The sequence below is a fragment of the Carex rostrata genome, chromosome 31 (assembly GCF_964058835.1).
Source record: "Carex rostrata chromosome 31, lpCarRost1.2, whole genome shotgun sequence".
In the NCBI taxonomy this organism is placed as follows: Eukaryota; Viridiplantae; Streptophyta; class Magnoliopsida; order Poales; family Cyperaceae; genus Carex; species Carex rostrata.
In genome coordinates, this window is record NC_135948.1 from 5,900,850 (window position 1) to 5,919,305 (window position 18,456).

An 18,456-nucleotide genomic window follows, 5' to 3' on the forward strand; every position below is an offset into this window, starting at 1 on the left:
TAATTTTAGTGCATTCATTTTTGAACGTTTTTTGACCGCTTGACTTTATACTAAATTAATTCGAATGTTTAAAAATTACACATGTAGATGCATCACACGTAAGGTAGGCAGGTTTCAACGGTTCGGATTCGTCATTTGAAATCGACTTGATAAGTTTTAGAGTTAAGCTCACCAAAACTTTGGTGAGCTTAAGAGCACCCTAGTTCTACTCGCTTACTCGTTATTAAATGCGAAAAGGCCTCCTAATGACTAATGAGTGCGTATCCTCTGAGATATCTCAACTTTTGCATGACCGACGTGTCCGGTGCCTATTCGGGGGTAATGTAAGGAGTAAGTATTTGTGTGCTTTGAGATTCGTGCAGAACGTATTTAAATGGTTGAGATTTTCCATGAAGTCACGCAAAGTTTGAGATATCTCAGAGGATACGAATTCATGACTTACTCGAGTCCTTTCACACCTTGTTTGGATGGAGAGCAGAAGAAGGAATGGAATGGAAAGAAAAGAATTTGTTTGTTGAATCGTGTTTGGTTGACAAATTATGTCGGAAGTGAAAGGTATAGGAGATGAAAGATTTAACTATGTATCATTATAATTAATAAAATCAGTTTTTCTCTCAATTTGAATTTTAATAGATGGAAAGAAATTTTGTTGTTACATACAATTTTTTTTTGTCACAATCCTACAACAGTCACTGAATTCTCACCAACCTTCTAAATTTTAGTCAACCAAATAAGAAATAAGATGAAAATAAAAATTAAATTTATTTTTCCTCATTAATCATTCAAATACGGAAAAAAAAAATCAAATATATTAATCTCCATTTCTATTACATTCCATTTCCTTTCTATTATTCACCACACATTCGTTCCTCTACTCTCCATCCAAACATAAACATAGTGTTAGATGTTTGGTCCTAATAACAGAGGATCATAAATATCTGGGCTATGTGAGTCACTTAAATCTTGATGGGCCCAATACGAAGTTTCTCTTGCGAGTTTAAATGGGCCTTTTGAAATCCACTAGATTCGTTTTCCGTTCGGTCAGCTAGACCCAGTTCACAAGTATGATTTTATTTCTTAAACACATTTAATTTAACTACGTATTTTAAAATATGTAGTTACACTCGCTTTACTACTATGTCTATTGACTTGTTAATTTGGTACAAACTGAGCATTTTGCAATTACTAATTTTATTTTTTATTTTCACTTTAATTTTTAGCAGTGAGAGATTTTATAAATAGTTCAGTATATATGATGTTATCTTTGTGTAATTAGAATATCTATGCTGGAATAATCCTACAATTTGCATTGATGTCTTAATGAAATCAGCCGAGAGCTTACAACAACAACAAAAATTAGCATTTTAAAATCAAATATGGTATATGTTGAGGGAATATAGTTTAAGGTCATTGGCAAATAATATATATCAGGGATATATACCGTCTATTTAAGAACGGAAAAAATTGGAAAAGTACAGGAATAGACAACTCCGCTCTATTTTAGAAATTACAATTCTTTCAACTTGTTAATAACTCTTCTTAATTCCATTTTAAGAAGATAGTTTTTCTTTATCAAATTAAATGAGGAAACTTTTATAATTGTCTTCTAAATTCTCTCTATTGTAGACTTTCACGAGATGAGAGTAGGCAAAAAAATGGAGACTCTCAAATTATAAGGAATTTTTTCCTAAATTAGGGAATTGTTTTTCCAAATTAGGGAATTGCTTTCTTAATTATTTCTATTGCTGCTACCTTCCTAATTTGCTTTGTGACCCAACGTTATATATACACGTGCATTATAAATCATAAGAGCACGTACACTATTGAAAAGAAAGAATAGCATAAATTAATAATGCATCGCAACAAACAGACTTCGAATGGTGCTACAACAAAATCAATGAAGAGAAAGGTAAACACCTCGATAATCAACATGCTCCCGGAAGATCTAATTGTCGAGATTGTAGCGCAGCTCGTTTCTCATTCTTCTGAGCCTTTTGTCGATCTCTATAATCTCAAAAACACGTAAGTATTAATTTTTCTCTTTAATTAACTTGTACATGTATATATGTAATATATTTCATTATATATACTTAATTTGTTATCTTTTGTTGTTAACATGCATGCAGGTCCAAATTATTTTATGCTGCGTCAAAAGATGAGATAGTGAAAGAACGTATAGCACTGGACAGGGAGTTTCCGAGTTTAAATTGGACGGTAACTGATCGTGGCATGTCTATTCTGAACGCTTGTGCAGAAGCTGGTAATGCCGAGGCTTGCTTCATACTTGCACTGGTAAAAGGGTTAATTAATTGCAAAGTGCACCTGTAAATTAATTCATACGGCATTTAAATATATTTGACAAATTACTTTTGTGTAATTAATACGGCATTTTATTTCTGCAGATAAATATATTTGACAAGGAAGATATTTCAACAGGAGTAGACCTTCTAAAAAAGGCAACATGCAAGGGCCACACAGAAGCACTCTACTTGATGAATATTGTAACTCTGCGGTTCCAAGAGCATCATCTACTTACCGCAGTCAATTCTGACGGTGTCTTTGGAGCAGATGAAATAAATTTTGGCCACGGTGATGATCAGTTTGAATTATGCCGCGAGAAAGTTGTGAACCTTATCAGACACATTTCATGGAATAAATGGCAAGCTACTCTTGTGGGGAACAGACAACAATGGTGCAAAAATTCAGAATGCGGAACTGTCAGGGGGTGGGATCGTCATAGAATCTTTTGTAGCAATGCATGTCGTTGGAATCACGAGTATTTTGCTTTATGCAGAGAGATGTGATGCTATAGATACTCTTATTTTTGAATTTTAATCATTTAGATGTTCTATTTTCATAAGAAGAACTGATGATTTTGTACCAGTGATGTAAGAAGAATTGATGATTATGTTCTAGTGATGTAAGAAGAATTAATGATTTTGTAACAGTGATTTATGGTTATGGCTCTAGCTTGTACTATAATTTGTTTGATGATTTTCGTGGTCGATTTAATTATAAACTGTTCAATTAAACCATAAATTTTGTTTTTTTTAAGAGCGTCATTATTGTTTATAAACTAATTTTGCGAAAATTGAGCTACTGATTAATTAGTACAGATAACACATCAAATTTTTGGACTGGAACTGTGTCATTAGAAAAAAAAAAGGATATTTTTGTCAATTTCTGAAACTATATATGCTTAGGATCGTCAGTACTCGGTATTACATGGGTCGTGTTAATTAAGATAAATGATAAGAAATGAATAATGTATAATTGTCAAACAAATTGATAACTAACTTAAATAATTTAAACTAAAAATATAACAAATAAATATATTTAATAGACACACACTGGATGCCTCCAGTCAAGGTGCTACTGGACCTCAACATCACAGCAAAGAAGATAGTTAGGAGTCTTAACAGAATTAGTTAGGATTAATTGATTAGATGCCGTAACAGAGTTATCAAAGGCTGTAGATGCTATTGTGTTCACTATATATATAGACCAATTAGGTGATGTAATAGTTTGCTGAGAAAATCATAATACAAGAACAAGATTTCCTTCTTCATCTCTAATCACTTTAATATTGAACACATCCTGTACGTAATATCATAAAATATAAAAAAAAATATTATAATTTTTGTATCTTATTAAATGATATAACTTATAAAGTGAACAAAATGATATAAAATGTTGTATAAATAAAGTTAGTATAAATTATTATAAAAAAAGATAAAGGCTTACATAAATCAATTTTAGCACAAATTACTAAATAAAAATTTATAAAATGTTGCATAAATCAATCTACTTATAATAATAAGAAGTCTAATGTTATACATACAAATAAAATAATTATCATATAATTTAATATTAATCAATTACCCTATAGAATAACATATATGAATAAATAGCTATTACATATATATATCCTTATTTTATATGATATATAACAAATTTTTTATGCATATTTATACCCGTTAAGTTAGTGAAAAAAAATATTATCTATATATATTTTCTTTATGGAATACAATACAATGATTGGCACCCGTAGAATTGATGAGTGTGGTTAATATGTACATGTGGCGTGTTAAGTAGGAAATTAAATGCATGTTGGGGCACTGTTTAATTGTCATTGTTATCCCTTCAGAAGGATATACATGAGACTCTACACAAATATAACAATTAACGATTCCATATAAGAAAAAGGAAATTAATCTATCTCCTCGAAAAAGGATTTGTCGTGTAAACTATATATATTCGTTCCTTTCCTCCGGTTGAATCAATCCAACGGTTCGGAGTTTCATTTAGTTAGTAGCACACTTGACACCTGTGGCTTTTTTTCTCATTAATTAGTCAACCCGTCTAGTTATATATATATGTTATTTTTCACCCGCTGGCCGCTAATCTTTCAGTTATAAAGAACGCCCTGCTAGAACTTTGCGAAATGGAGAAATGAATGAATGATCTATATATCATTAATTATATTGAGTCATCTGGTTAATTAATTGAGATCTCGTGCGAATCATAAAGCGACATGGACATTCCAGATTGTCCCTCTAACAAAAAATAATAATAAAATTAAGTCTTGCAATGATGATATCTATCTTAAGTAAGCTTGGAAAAATTTAACTCGACTAAAATAATCGGCTGCCCCCATGTCAAAAGTGTTGAATTGGATCATACTACAGGTACACCAAAATACAGATATGAGAGAAGTTTGTTATGTATACATTTTTGTTTTTGCATGAAATATTGCAAAAGTAATCGTCTAAATCATCATTATCATGTCCTTCCAAACAAGAAAGTTATGATCACAGAGAAGCGAAATGGATAACACATCTTCAGAGCAACTATATATTTCAAAGTTTTACAAATAGGAATATGTAATTAAGTATCCAAATGAAAGAAAAATTATTCAGATATATGTTTAATTTTAAGAAATTGGAGGATAACTAATTAAAAAGATGTATAATTATATATATTTTTTTAATACTATCAAATTGATTTTTATACTATCAAAATCCTGTATATATATTTGCAGGTATCATTGGCTGAAATGAATTCTCTTTTGAAAACTTGGTAGTAGCTATCAAGGTTCTTGAGAGAGAATCAAACTCTCGACCTTTGGGTATAACAATTCTAGAATATTTTTCTAGTCAATTATGCTACCTCCCCTTTCTCAGGCTGAAGTAAATTCTCACGATGCCTTCGTAGCGGATGAAATACAATTTGGTTACACTCATAATCACTTTAAATTTTGTGTGAGATAGTTTTTGAACCTTATCAGACATGAAACAAATAATAGGCTACAGATACAGAAAACGGATAACAATGATGCATAAATTAATATTGGCAAGAGCTGGAATTGCCCTATAAGTTTTTGTAGGGACTCATGAGCATATTGCGATCGATGTGCAACGAGATGTGAAGAAATAATTCCAATTAATTAGTTAATTTTGGAATAATTTAATTTACTTGCTCACAATTAGATAAATACTCTTATTTTAAATTAAAATTATTTTTCAAATATTCTATTTTGTTAAAAATATTGAGGATTTCCTACTAGTGATTTCTAGTTATGAATCTACTGACTTACGTTTGGTGATTTATTTTTATTAACTGGTTGAAACCATCGATGATTTTGCCTACGGCAGTATTGTTTTATAACTTTGACCGAGCACATTTTAATATAGAGATCATATAAAATTTAACAGAAGTTCCTTTAGTGGAGATTGAACCACTAACAGTACAAATCTTATCTGCACCTGGTCTGCACGAAATTTCCAGTCGCACCCCAGGCGCATCTGCTACTATTTTTTAACTGCTGACCGTATAATGGTCTTGATCAAAATTTCAAATGATATTACATCTTTGCAATACATTTGTTCTTTTTATTCAGTGATTCAAGGATGACCTTAAGAAACTCAACTGGGAAAATTAGTTTGGAGTGGATAAAAGATCTCATTGAGGAATTAAATTATTATCTTTGAATACGTGTTTCAAGATGATTTTAAAAAATTATTGTTATTGGTTATATTTTCGCACTGCTTAGTAAATTTCAACGCCATAAATTGTTATGCATAATGTTCTAATATGCTATCATGCTTTCTAGACTCGACCCAACTGTGATACTGTACAATCATGATTCAATAGTGAATATAAACTCCGGATATTTACATTATGCATTAATTTCCAGGAAAACATATTTTCCACATAAAAATAAATTCCCTTGCTAGTCTTAAATTACTTAGTTACTCATTACTACACATCACCCATCTTTTGAGCAGCCTCAACATACTGCTCAGCTAGCTTTTTTACCTTATCACCCTCCTTTATTAAAAAATTTGCACTCTTCTCTTTCTGGTGATATTTCATAACTTTTTCTGTTGTTTTCTCAACAGCCCACCTATATTGCCTGACATTTATCACCCCACTTTTGCAAAGAGGCCTGATATGTTCTTTCACATAAGCTTCAACCTGAAATTAAATCAATTTCAATTTTACACAGACATCTATTAGCTAGAGCAGAATTGAATATAAGTAAAAATGAACTCGTGGGAAATTATCTAAAATGAAAAAGGAGGATATACAAAGAAAACTCTGCTCTACAGCGAATGCAATATATCTTATACAACCTGCAAAAAGGCAATATAAATGCCACCACAAAGTATGGCACTTTGCTCAATTATTCAAGCAAATGGGGGCAAATAGGTACGCGAGGCACTTTCTACTTAACTAAATGTATTCTCCTATGTTTTGCAGGGGTACACCTGGTATTTCCAGATTTTGAAGAGAGAGAGAGGCAAGTTGCCCTAAATAAACTCCCCATCGTAAGAAAAATATATGATTTACCTTTTTTGATATAGAAAGCGCTGAATCAGATGGCTTTTGGTTCACAGGCCCCCGTGGTTTCTCTCCCTCTGGTGCATTCTCACAAACCATTGAATGGGTAGGTGAGCAACTCAATTTCTCTTTATTATGTGAAATTGACTTACTACCAGCACAGCTCTCACCCTCCGATTCACACTCATCTTTCCAATCCTCTCTGTTAGTATTCACATTACTATCCATATTCACATTTTTATTTTTGTCACAATTTTTCGTATCACCAGTTTCTCCATCTGACTCTTTTTTTTCATCTAGTGCTTCATTCTCTGACATCTTTACTACAACTGAATTATCTTTTGGCATGCCCAAATCTTCCTTTTGACCCGATACTGAAGACTCCCATCTAGGAACCACATTATTATCTAATTTTCCTTCATTTCTCTCCGACTCAGAGCGATCACTCCCAATGCACTCAAAATCAGACTCCTTCCTTTGTCCGTCTTGCATTTCTTTGGTTTCGGTATGAACCAAATCTGCTTCACCCTTTAATGATGAGTTATCTTCTACACTGGCATCATTTCTTTCTGGGCTATTTGGAGGTGAATCAGACAAAAGCCCAGCCATTCTCAAAACCTTTTCAATATCACTGTCATTCTTTTCAATATCACTATGATTAGCCTTTTCAACATCGCCATCATTAGATTTTTCCACATCATCATCACCATCAACATCACCATCAACACATTCAGGTTTTCCAATATTTGGGATATTTTCTACCTTTTTGTCCAATGTGAATTTGTTGGCATGTTGTCGAAGGGACTGCGAAACAAGATTAAGATAGACTAGTTTACTATTAGACTGCTTGCATATTTCTTTTTCTATGTTAACTGCATCAGCAACTGCCAGCTCAGTTTCTGCTGATCGACAGATTGAAGGTAGGTTTGCTCTTCGTAAAAAATGTTCAGTAATCCGATAAAGTTGAGCCTGAAAAAAGATTATTTTCGAGTAATTCAGTAATAATTATTTTTACTTAATATATTTATAACTAATGTAACTTTCATTCTTTTGTTTTGTTTAACTTCTGTCTAATAAATGCCATGCATTACAGTGCTGGAAGAAAAAGATCATTAAAATCGGAAAAGTGTTCTATTTATTTTTCTTTTGTTTAATTTTTACTGTCCTTCTTAGTGTCCGACATTTGAAATCTGTTAACAACAAAACTAACAATAACATCCTTCAGAAAATAAGAATTACTTGTTCCAGGTTTTTTGTTTTAACATAAATAGCATTGATCAATATTAATGTCTGGGTTGGGTTTTATTGTTTACATACTTACTACAGAGAATAGGTTGACAAATTAAAGTGATATATTGACCTTTAAGATCCTAAAATATGAAATTAAGAATACCTGCCTAACGGAGATGGGAACTTTGTTGTGACGGTCAGCCCCCAGCACCGGTCTCATATCAAGGGGAAGTCTTGCCTACAGATAGAAATTGAAAAACCAAAATGTATTATAATGTCAAATGGTAAGAATTATTGATAAGAAACAAAAACAGGAGAAAACAACTAACCAGTAAAGGATAATTTCCCTTTAACAATAATCCGTCTTCACCTCTCTCCTGGTTGGAACCTGAGTTCATTGAGGCATTCTTTCTAGCTAGCACCTCAAGTGCCCATTTCCTTTTATCAGTCTTTATTTCACCAGATTGGTTTGTTATCTTCGCTTGGTTAGTTAACCCTTTTGCAACCGTAATTTTGTTTTCTTTCTTAATGGGAACAACACTTGATTTATCATCACTTTCTGGTTTGTTATGGTTACTTTTTACAACTGAGGCATCACTAACATCAGACAAGGGCTTTATATCATCTTTTCTTGGCAAAACTGAGACATCGGCTAAATAAACCCTAGAAAGAATAGATTTTTCCTTCTCCTCATTTTGTCCCTGACAAAGCTCGGACCATGTAGAACCTTTCTTAAGGAGATCAAGAATTGACTGCAAATTCTCGACTTTTTCCTGATTCACCTTTGAATTACACCGGTATCGCCAAAATTCAACCTCACAGTCCCTCTGCCAGGCTGGACGCCTCCTCCCGGTGGAAGTACTGTAGACCTTCTTCATTAAATTCTGACGCGCCTTTCCTGTCTGCACAGTGGGCCGTTTTGCCCTCACAACAGATGGGCCTGTTTTGTTTGTGGCTATAACTGCACGAACTGCCTTAAGAAGATTATCATCATTTATTGAGTCCTTTAGGGTGTTTATCTCTGTTTGTAGATTATCAACTAAGTCTGATGGTTTCTTTTCTCCTTCCTGGTTTCGCATTATCTTTCTTGTTCTGACCCCCGAATTAACTTTTTCTTTGTTTAACGCCCTTGGACTCTGCTCAGTAACTATACTCATGATATCTGGAGCGGATAATTTGGCTTTCTTTGATACGGCCACTGGTTCCATCATAATTTCAGTGTATCTTCTTTTAATGGTTTGAGGTGGCAGTTCACTGAAAGAAATGATAAAAGATAAAATAATTACAAAGCAAACTTTTTTGTTCGGATTGCTGAATCGAGAACCTTGTTTAAGAGAATGGAAAATAATTCCAGTGAATATAATGAGTACAGGACATGACTTGCACAATGTGTTTGATTCAACAGATGAGGCAGATGAGAACAAAAATGGAGAAGCACTTTTTTAATGAAGGAAGCTTTTTCCTTTATAGAGTCAATTAATTCTACTCTCCAAAGATAGAGAGAATTATGGAGGAAATTATAACAAAGCACTTTTTAATTTGTGCATACATTATTAGTTTATACCATCTCCAACTCCTATTCTCCTACAATATAAGTTATAAAGCAGACTGCAAACTGAGACTTTATCTGTACAATTCTTTTGGGGCAACAGACTCATACAGTTAGTCCAGGGGTATATTGGAACTACACATCTTAACAACTAGAAATGTTTTTCAAAAATTAATTTTAGCTTATGAATAATTTGCAAGCATGAAACAAGCTAAGCTCAGAGGAAATTTACCCAAGATAACAAAATCCCTCTATACTGGGGATGTCTTCATGGTCTTAACTGAATATTATTTTCGAACAAAAAGTAGCAAAACTTAAGGAATTTACTTACACGGGATGCTGTGAGACATTACTTGAATTTTCTCCCACCAAATTATCAGCTTTAACTTCCTGCTCCTCCATAGTATCAACCATATCAATTTCCTGCGAGGGCACCTTACCTATAGATGCAATTATGATACAATGTAAACTTTATTATATGACTGCCAACAAAAGTTACTCTCTCAATAATTCATAACCTATACCATTGTTAAAATACCTGGTTTAGTCTCTAGCGCAACAGGTCCATCACAGACTTCAATTTTCATTTCTTCATTCATTCCAGATTTCAAATTTGTTTCACTAAACATTGGTTCTTCAGAAACAGACTCAAATATAGGAGATAATACCAGTGGAAATTTCTGATCTTTCAAAATCATTTCTGACTCTTTTAAAACCAAATCTGATTCTGATTCTTTGCCTCTCTCACAGTTGTCAGCAGATCCCTTATGAAATGAGACCACAACTGCAGTTTCACCATCATCAATAGAAACTGATACATTCCCAGGAAATAATGAGGCTATATTGCCAGCTTCAGTTTCAGAATTCTTTTTTGGACTATCTTTGAAAGTAAGAACTGGTTTTGCTTGACCAGTATCAGAAGCACACCTATTGAAAGAGAAGTAAATGACAGTAAAACAAAAAACAAAATAAAGACATATGGAGTGGAATAACAGAATGTATATATATGTGTATGTGTGTGTGTGTGTGTGTGTTTCTCTCTCTCTCTCTCTCTCTATATATATATATATATATATATATTTTTTTTTTTTTTTTTGCAGTTATGAGCAACATTTTGTTGTCTTGGCAAGCAATAATTATCACATTCCACCTGAGACCAAATTTTATTTTTCTTTCTGATAGCTGCACTTAGCATCTACTTTTGGAATGATATGACAGAGAAAGTAAATGTTGATAAATGTTGACAACTTTGCCCCCAACTTGTAACAACTATAGATAACAAAGTCAGGGCAATTTAGTGAACTTCTTGGTCACTTGTGTTTTAACTAGTGAGATGTTATTCAAAAATAACACAAAAATGTAGCATACTAGCAGCAAGTTCGCAAAATTGGTGGTGTTTCCTGCCATAAGATTAAAAGGTTGGTTTTTTATTGCCAAAAACTACACAAAAATCCAACCAGAGAGGATAACTGTACAAGCATCTAAAAATCTAACATAACCATGGAGATAAAATTAATATATGATCATATCTAGTAAAAACAATAGAGAAAACTCACAAATGCTAATAGATAATAAGATGCAATTGAAAGTGTATACAACTACACAAAAAAATTATTCATCGATAAACACCAACAGAAAGAATAAAATTACCTTGGGCATATCCAGCCTCCTGCAAAATTACAACTTGGGTTGAAATCCACACATATAGCATGATACCTATATTCATAAAATATGCACACATTATTCAGCATGCGCGATGCACACATTTGTAAAAAAAGCCCAAAACTCATCAACAAATGTTTAACTAAGATATGCAATGTACATAGTGTCTAATCGGAAAAAACATGATCCATATAGTTCTAATTTTTTAAGAAAATAAAACATGTACCAGTTTTCACAAGAATCACAAGCAACTGATGTATCACTGATCAAATCACCATATGTTGCTACACCGCTCTGGATTTTGCACCCACCTCCATTCAAACATTTAACATTCTATCAAAGAAAGTTGAAATTAGCACGGTAAAAAAGTTTTGTTTCTGATTAAAGTTGCACGAACTGGTTTCAAAATCCTTCTACCAGGTTTTCAGTGTGATGCCTGCCACATATTGTATAGATGAATTTGCAATAGACATATGAACTAGAAATGATGTGTATAATGTTATTACTTCTTCATTGATATAGTTAGCTGGGAAGTAAAGTGTGTCAATTTCACCCTCCTTTAAGTACCAATCATCACCTTCTCTGAATGGAACAAAGGTTAAAAAAAGCATAAATTAAGCATTAAAATCAAACAAGAATATGGTATAGTTGGTACAAATGTAAGGAAAATTGATGAATGGCCATTCTCACATCGAAAGAGAAGATTCCTCCCCATCAATACAATCGCTCGTATCATCCACCTTGCAATTTGACAGTATGAAATCATTTCAATTTATCACAAAAGATTATGAGAAATTTTATTTAAAATTGCTCCAAACCCAGAATTACAGGATGGAATGTTATAGAGTGGAAGTCATTTTTGCAAATAGGGCAGTGATTTGAAAAGGCTGCCCACTGCTCAATACATTCATAACAAAACCTGTTCATTAGAAAGAAACTGCATTAGTGAAGAAGGCACACATCATTAATCTGTAATATAATTTAGAAGAAAAATGAGCAAGCTCTAGTTGCACGTTTTTCAAATTTCACTGAATGTTTTACCACGATCGTAAATGCCACCCAGGATTTCACATATTTGAATTCAAAATCAGTTTCTTATGTTATTTTCATATAACAATTAAATGCTAAATTTGAGGTTAAATTTATAAGAAGCAGACAATATTCTCCTTGGTTTCATATGAACACAACCTACTTACTCATATATACATTCAATACCCTTTTAGCTTTGGAACCCAAAATTAAAATTCATTTAGCATGACTGCAGTTCAGTTTTGGCTTCAAACCATTCTGGACTTGAGGCAAAATCATCAATTTTGATACTAAAATGGTGGTGGGTAGTTGTTATTTTCATAACAGTAGCCTAATGGTAGGGCTGTAACAGAGAATATACATGTATGGTTAGACACAGAAAATATTATACAAATTGAATCTATTTGTAAAAATAAGGTCTCCTTGAAAAAATCATATCCATCTGTAAAGTCAGGTTCTTTTAAAATCCATGAGGTCAGTTGACCAGTTTGACTGTTTGAGGTTCAATTTAACAATGCTCATTTTATAGTTTGTTCTTTGTAACATAAACTACCGCTTAGCTGCGACAATTACATTAACATAGTTTTACACATACCAGTGTTGGCAACAGTCCAGGACACCTCTCTCAGTTACAACACCAGTGCATATTACACAAACTTCACCACTAAAGGTAGCATCCTCCTTCAAACAAAAAAAAGTATATAAACACATCAAAATCAATCAACAAAAATAATATGATAATGACACAGGATTAAGCAATTTTTCAATTGTTGTATCAAATAATCTTTATTAGAAAGACGGCAAGTGTGGATGTAAATTGTGAGAAAGTAAGTACTAGATCATCCTCGGCACCATAATCTTCTCCTTCCATAGTTTCTAAGTCAACATTTTCTTCAAGATCCATGAGGAAATCTGCCAAAGATTAAAAAAAATAACACATACATTATATCAGGCTCCAGATTTTAAATTGACAGAATAAGGTTTACAGAGACTAAAACTTCTAAATATATTTGATATGGTAACTTCAATGTCCAAATGCTGCTTAAGTCTATGCTTCTATGTATTATTGGAATTAGGGCATAAGGGACCTTTTAACAGGCTCAAACTTTTTCAAAATAATGGAATGAGGTTTAGAGAGGCTCTAACTTCTAAATCAACGGAATATGCAAACTACGAAGTCTAAATACTGCTCAAGCCTATGATTCTATATATTATAAGAATTCAGTCATAACAGACTAACTGAGTAGGATGTGTGATTACAATTATGAGACAGTGACTACAAACAAGCTAACAAACTACTAAAAACTATAAGAGGAACTAAGATGAATTTTCTTATTGGAAGAACATATTTTCTTTCAAAAATCTCCTTCAGAATAGAATGGTATGCAACATGTTTTCAGAGAATTAAGAAATAAGATCCACTAAAAGAAACTTTTTTCACTGGAAGTCAAACAAGCAAAAGAAAATTACAAATGTCACAATTATCAGTTTTTATTTCATTACATACTCTTCTCACAATGTGGCAAATCCCAAGTCGAACAGATTTCTTCGATAAGTAAATTGTAATCAGCAATGAAAGATATGGGACACTTTGACATAGATTATATTTGGTTACAGAATAGAGGGAGAAAAAAAAAATATCCAGCCAAGCAGATTGAGTAAAGACAGGAACAACAAATGACATTTTTATAGGAAGTAAGTTGCTTAATGACTTTCTCATTGATCAAATCACAATTTCCTCAATTACAAGGTTTGAATGAATCTAACTGCTCTTAAATTTTGTCGGTACCAGTGGAATAATGGGTACATTAAGATGAATGAGTTGAACAAATTACCAGATTGACCAAATTAAATTGAAAAAATTATTGAGGTTTAAACAATCAGAAATCAATCTCTTATCTTGTCAATGGAACAATTTAATGGATAGCCAAAATAATCTACTGAACAAAACTTAATTGTATCTAACCAAGAAACTCTCTACATTTTACCATGTTTATCTATGCCTCTATCAACTTTTAAACTCATTTCCAACTAATCATGATTAAAAAATACCAGCTTCACTTCCTCTACAATCCATCAGGACCTACTCCATATACAGAAACAAATTGGCACATCTATAAAACAAACACCGCAAGGTTGAAAGTTTCAGGCATTGAGTACATGGATATAGTTTTCACGGTTTACTAAAATCCACTGTATATAACTCTTTCTCTGTACAAATTTCTAGATCGATCATTCCGACAAATATCAGATGATGCAATTTATTAATAGGAAACCAAAAAAAAAAAAAAAAGGTAGATTCGGGAACGAGAGCATTACTGGGGAAAGAAAAAGTTGCAAGAGGTCAAAATTGAGAAATTTAAAGAAGGCGATGCAAGAAGAGGGTGAGCGTACCTCCGGTAGTCAGACGGTGGTGATCACAATTCTCACTCTGTCGTTCGTCGGAAGCAAAGAGGGACGAGACGGGAAATTTTTCTTCAACTTCACCCGGGGGAGTACACTGTCAAGGGGGACCCGCTTAATTGCCCCCTTTCGGGCCGATGTTAGAAAAGCGATTCCGGGCTCAGTTAGTTAACGAAGCCCAATATATAGTTTAATCGATCTGGGGGGTTTTCAAAACGTCAAATTAGGATGTACACGGTCGGATACGGATTGGATCATCGGATAGCGATCAAACTATATTAATATTGTATCTGTTATACTTTTTTTGAGAGAAATGTTCTGGTATCCTGAGTCATTATATTCAAGTGTGTCCTTTAAGTAGTTTAACAGAAAAATTTTTCAATGTTATCTAACTTTTATTTTTAGCGCTAATATCTAAACATTTAAAGTTGTGTTTATAATATTTTATAATGCTACTCGCAAGTATATAAACCTCTGTATGAAAACATTAAAATTCTAAATCCGTATAGTTTTAACTTCTAATTACTTTTGTCTTCAAGCTAAAACGGAAAATTTTATTTTACCTACTTTTTTTTATTTTTTCTCTAATCATTATAATTTATTTTTCCGACGATCCGTGATGAATTTTACGAATCTAAAAATATAAACGTTTTCTATTCGATTTTATCTTTCAAATAAGATACATGAAGAAATATTTTTGAGTAATTTTAAAGTCATTTGTTTTTTTAAGTAAAACTCATGAGCACTTTAAATTTTCAAGGCTTTGTACATGAGGTTTATATGCTTTGAAGTATTATTGTTGAGGTTTAAATTCTTTGTATATGAGATTTTTATGTCTTATTCTAGAGATTTACACCTTGGTTGGATGGAGAGTGGAGGAAGGAAGGGAATGGAAAGAAAAGAAAACTTTTCGTTAAATCGTGTTTGGTTGACAAAATTATATCGGAGGTGAAAGGTTTAACCTTATATCATTGTAATTAATAGAATCGGTTTTCCTCCCAATTTGAGGTGTAACGGATGGAAAGAAATTTTATTGCAAATATTTTTAGAAAAAATAACACAAATGTCCAAGTCTATATCTTACCAATATAATACTCATACAAGTTTTTTTTTATCACAAACCTACAACAGCCATCAAATTTTTCATTAACCTTCTAAATTTTAATCAACCAAACAAGAAATAAGACAGAAAGGAAAGTTAAATTTATTTTATATCATTAATCATCCAAACACGAAGAGGTTAAATATGTTAATCTTCCTTTCTATTCCATTCCATTCTCTTCTATTCTTCATCTCCCCTTCCTTCCTTTACTCTCCATCCAAACAGGGTGTTAAAGTGTTATTAATGAGGTTTATATGCTTGTAAACAGAGATTTAAATTATTTTGAAGCAAAATAAAAAATAAAAACTGAAAGTCACAAAGATTTAAAGTGGTAAAAAAATTACGACACAAATATAGCTCGAAAGTTATTCTTCATGGATCTCATTTGAAAGAGAAAATCGGATAAAAAATGTTCATATTTTTAGATTCACAAAATTCATCACGGATTGTCGAGAAAATAGATGAGAATGATTAGAGAAAATAGATGAGAATGATTAAAGAAAAAATATAAAAAAAGTGGGTGAAAAGAATTTTTTCGTTTTTGGCTTGAAAATAAAAGTAGTTAGGAGTTAAAACTATACAGATTTAGAATTTTAATGCTTTCACATAGAGGTTTATATGCTTGCGAGTAGCATTGTAAAATGTTATAAACATAGTTTTAAATGTTTGAATATTAGACTAGAAATGAAAGTTAGATAACATTGGAATTTTTTTTCATGTTAAACTACTTGGGGGACGCATTCGAGGATTTTGTTTGGGATACAATTATCAGGCTCCTTTTTTAATATGATACAAATACATATAGTTTTGGATATGAATATGGATTGGATATTAAACGAATACGGATACGGATCGGATATCGGACGAATAAAGATATAATTCATATTAGTGTATTGAAATGGACCGACCGGTCCAGAACTAGATCGGACCACCTGTGATTTGGATCTGGATCGTGCCGTACTATTGATGGGGTCAAAATCAATGCTAATAATATTTATACCCTAATTTTATACTCTGAGTTAGGCTACTATGACATTGGTGTTATTTGAAATTAAATAACACCAACTTTTAAACCCTTAGATCTGCCTTGAGATTCGTAATATCCGCTTTTACTGTTCAAGCACTTTATTTTGTACGAATCTCAAGGCAGATCTAAGGGTTTAAAAGTTGGTGTTATTTAATTTCAAATAACACCAATGTCATAGTAGCCTAGCCCTACTGCCAATTCGCAAGCGTACGAATCTAGTGTATAGTATAGATCGGGGTATCAATTCGCAGGGATGGTAAATTAAGAGATCTAAATGCAAGCTAAGTCTAGGTTATCGGTTCCTTTAGGTTGGTTGGTTGTATTTGATTGATTGATTGATTGTTGGTTGTAATGTTGAGTTACAACAGTAAAATAGTATTAGATTAAGTGTTTAGAAGATGGACTTCTAGGAACTCAGACATTATATCATTCAGACTTGTTTAATCTAGGTTTTGGATAACATAACAGTTGCATATGGTCTGTCACCAACCGCATACTACTGCTAATACCTGTCAGTGTAAAGTTATTCAGTAGCATGCGGTTCTGTTACCATCCACATGCAACTGCGCATACCGTACAAGGGCTGATTTCCACTCCAATCGAAATCGCATATGGTTTGGCCTGAACCGCATATGCCCTACAGTGGTATCAATTGCAATCTGAGAGTTGCTAATCCTATTCTAGTGTTGATCTCCGATCAGTCTCACAACACCCTAATTGAGTAGGTCCTGGTCAGGTACCTAGTACAATCATATTAAGATTAATGATAAGTCATAATTACTAATATTAGAAAGGGTCAAGTTCACTTGGTCAGTCATTCCTCTAACCTTTCATAATAGCAACAATTAAGATTACTCCACTACTAGTTATAGAGTGCGACATTCGTCTGCTAAACTATATCCTAATAGGTCTTTAACTGAAGTTCGGATACAAGCAGTCACCCGGTTGGTCTATTCTACTCATATCTAAGATAATTATTATTTGGTTATTGGTCAACCTCACAATGGTATACAAGGAGTGTACATCTCAATGTATATGAGGTTCGTTTAAGAACCGATTAAGTAAGAATATAAGTAGTAAATCTCAGTAAGAATTCAAATCATAGTGCAAATGACAAATACAAATAAACAACTAGATTAAACTCATAAGAATTCAAGATTAAACTCAAATACACTTTCGACTTAGATTGCAAGTATACAATCCTACCGCGTAGTATATTATTGGGTATCGAACCACAAGGAGTATGGTAAATACTATGCTTAAACTTTAAATAATAAATTTCAGAAAAAGAAGAAAGTAAAGTGCAATAAAGTAAATGGGGGGGGGGGGGGGTTATTCTAACGATTCCTAAGGTTGGGTTCAATACCCAAAAGAAAGGAGTTTGAAACAATAATTGTAAATAAAAGTAAAAGAAAGGAACTGATTTGCTTTCAAGATTTAGAGATCTAGGGGTCTTTGGTCTACAATCCCTTGCTAACTCTATTAATTCGGTATTTGTTTGAATTCATGTATGATTTGACGATGTTTCTAACCTAATATGTTATTAAGGATTACTTTCGTAAATTAATAACGTGCCTAAGTAATTCGGAGTTCTCGATTAGGTCCCTCACC

At 32.7% G+C, this 18,456-nt stretch overlaps 2 protein-coding genes across 3 annotated transcripts; one reads left to right on the forward strand and one right to left on the reverse strand.

The window, feature by feature from the left end:
* The first annotated feature begins 1,897 nt into the window (after nucleotides 1–1,897).
* Nucleotides 1,898–2,804, forward strand: LOC144547233 (F-box protein At1g67340-like). The gene is made up of 3 exons (XM_078295820.1): nucleotides 1,898–2,022; nucleotides 2,127–2,292; nucleotides 2,403–2,804. The coding sequence occupies exons 1-3, from the start codon at nucleotides 1,898–1,900 to the stop codon at nucleotides 2,802–2,804; spliced, it is 693 nt and encodes a 230-aa protein (XP_078151946.1).
* A 3,335-nt stretch (nucleotides 2,805–6,139) lies between these two features.
* Nucleotides 6,140–14,847, reverse strand: LOC144547450 (RING/U-box protein). 2 transcript variants are annotated; one of them, XM_078296102.1, is made up of 14 exons: nucleotides 14,708–14,847; nucleotides 13,149–13,225; nucleotides 12,909–12,994; nucleotides 12,113–12,203; nucleotides 11,975–12,024; nucleotides 11,791–11,866; nucleotides 11,511–11,617; nucleotides 11,273–11,338; nucleotides 10,161–10,549; nucleotides 9,954–10,062; nucleotides 8,403–9,327; nucleotides 8,237–8,311; nucleotides 6,853–7,812; nucleotides 6,140–6,477 (listed from the first exon to the last, which is right to left on the reverse strand). In XM_078296102.1, the coding sequence occupies exons 2-14, from the start codon at nucleotides 13,215–13,217 to the stop codon at nucleotides 6,262–6,264; spliced, it is 3,219 nt and encodes a 1,072-aa protein (XP_078152228.1). In that variant the 5' UTR covers nucleotides 13,218–13,225; nucleotides 14,708–14,847; the 3' UTR covers nucleotides 6,140–6,261. The 2 variants fall into 2 exon arrangements, with proteins under 2 accessions (XP_078152228.1, XP_078152229.1); XM_078296103.1 differs by having other exon boundaries at nucleotides 14,633–14,758.
* Between the last annotated feature and the right edge of the window lie 3,609 nt (nucleotides 14,848–18,456).

Excerpts from the sequence above, each read along its gene's own strand:
- LOC144547233 (XM_078295820.1), top strand. The coding sequence starts at position 1,898 with ATGAAGAGAAAGGTAAACACCTCGATAATCAACATGCTCCCGGAAGAT. Across the intron at positions 2,023-2,126 it reads CTCTATAATCTCAAAAACAC|GTCCAAATTATTTTATGCTG; the intron begins GTAAGTATTAAT and ends ACATGCATGCAG. Across the intron at positions 2,293-2,402 it reads CTTGCTTCATACTTGCACTG|ATAAATATATTTGACAAGGA; the intron begins GTAAAAGGGTTA and ends TTATTTCTGCAG.
- LOC144547450 (XM_078296102.1), bottom strand. The coding sequence starts at position 13,217 with ATGGATCTTGAAGAAAATGTTGACTTAGAAACTATGGAAGGAGAAGAT. Across the intron at positions 11,618-11,790 it reads CTAACTATATCAATGAAGAA|AATGTTAAATGTTTGAATGG; the intron begins GTAATAACATTA and ends TTTCTTTGATAG. Across the intron at positions 8,312-8,402 it reads AGGGAAATTATCCTTTACTG|GCAAGACTTCCCCTTGATAT; the intron begins GTTAGTTGTTTT and ends TTCTATCTGTAG.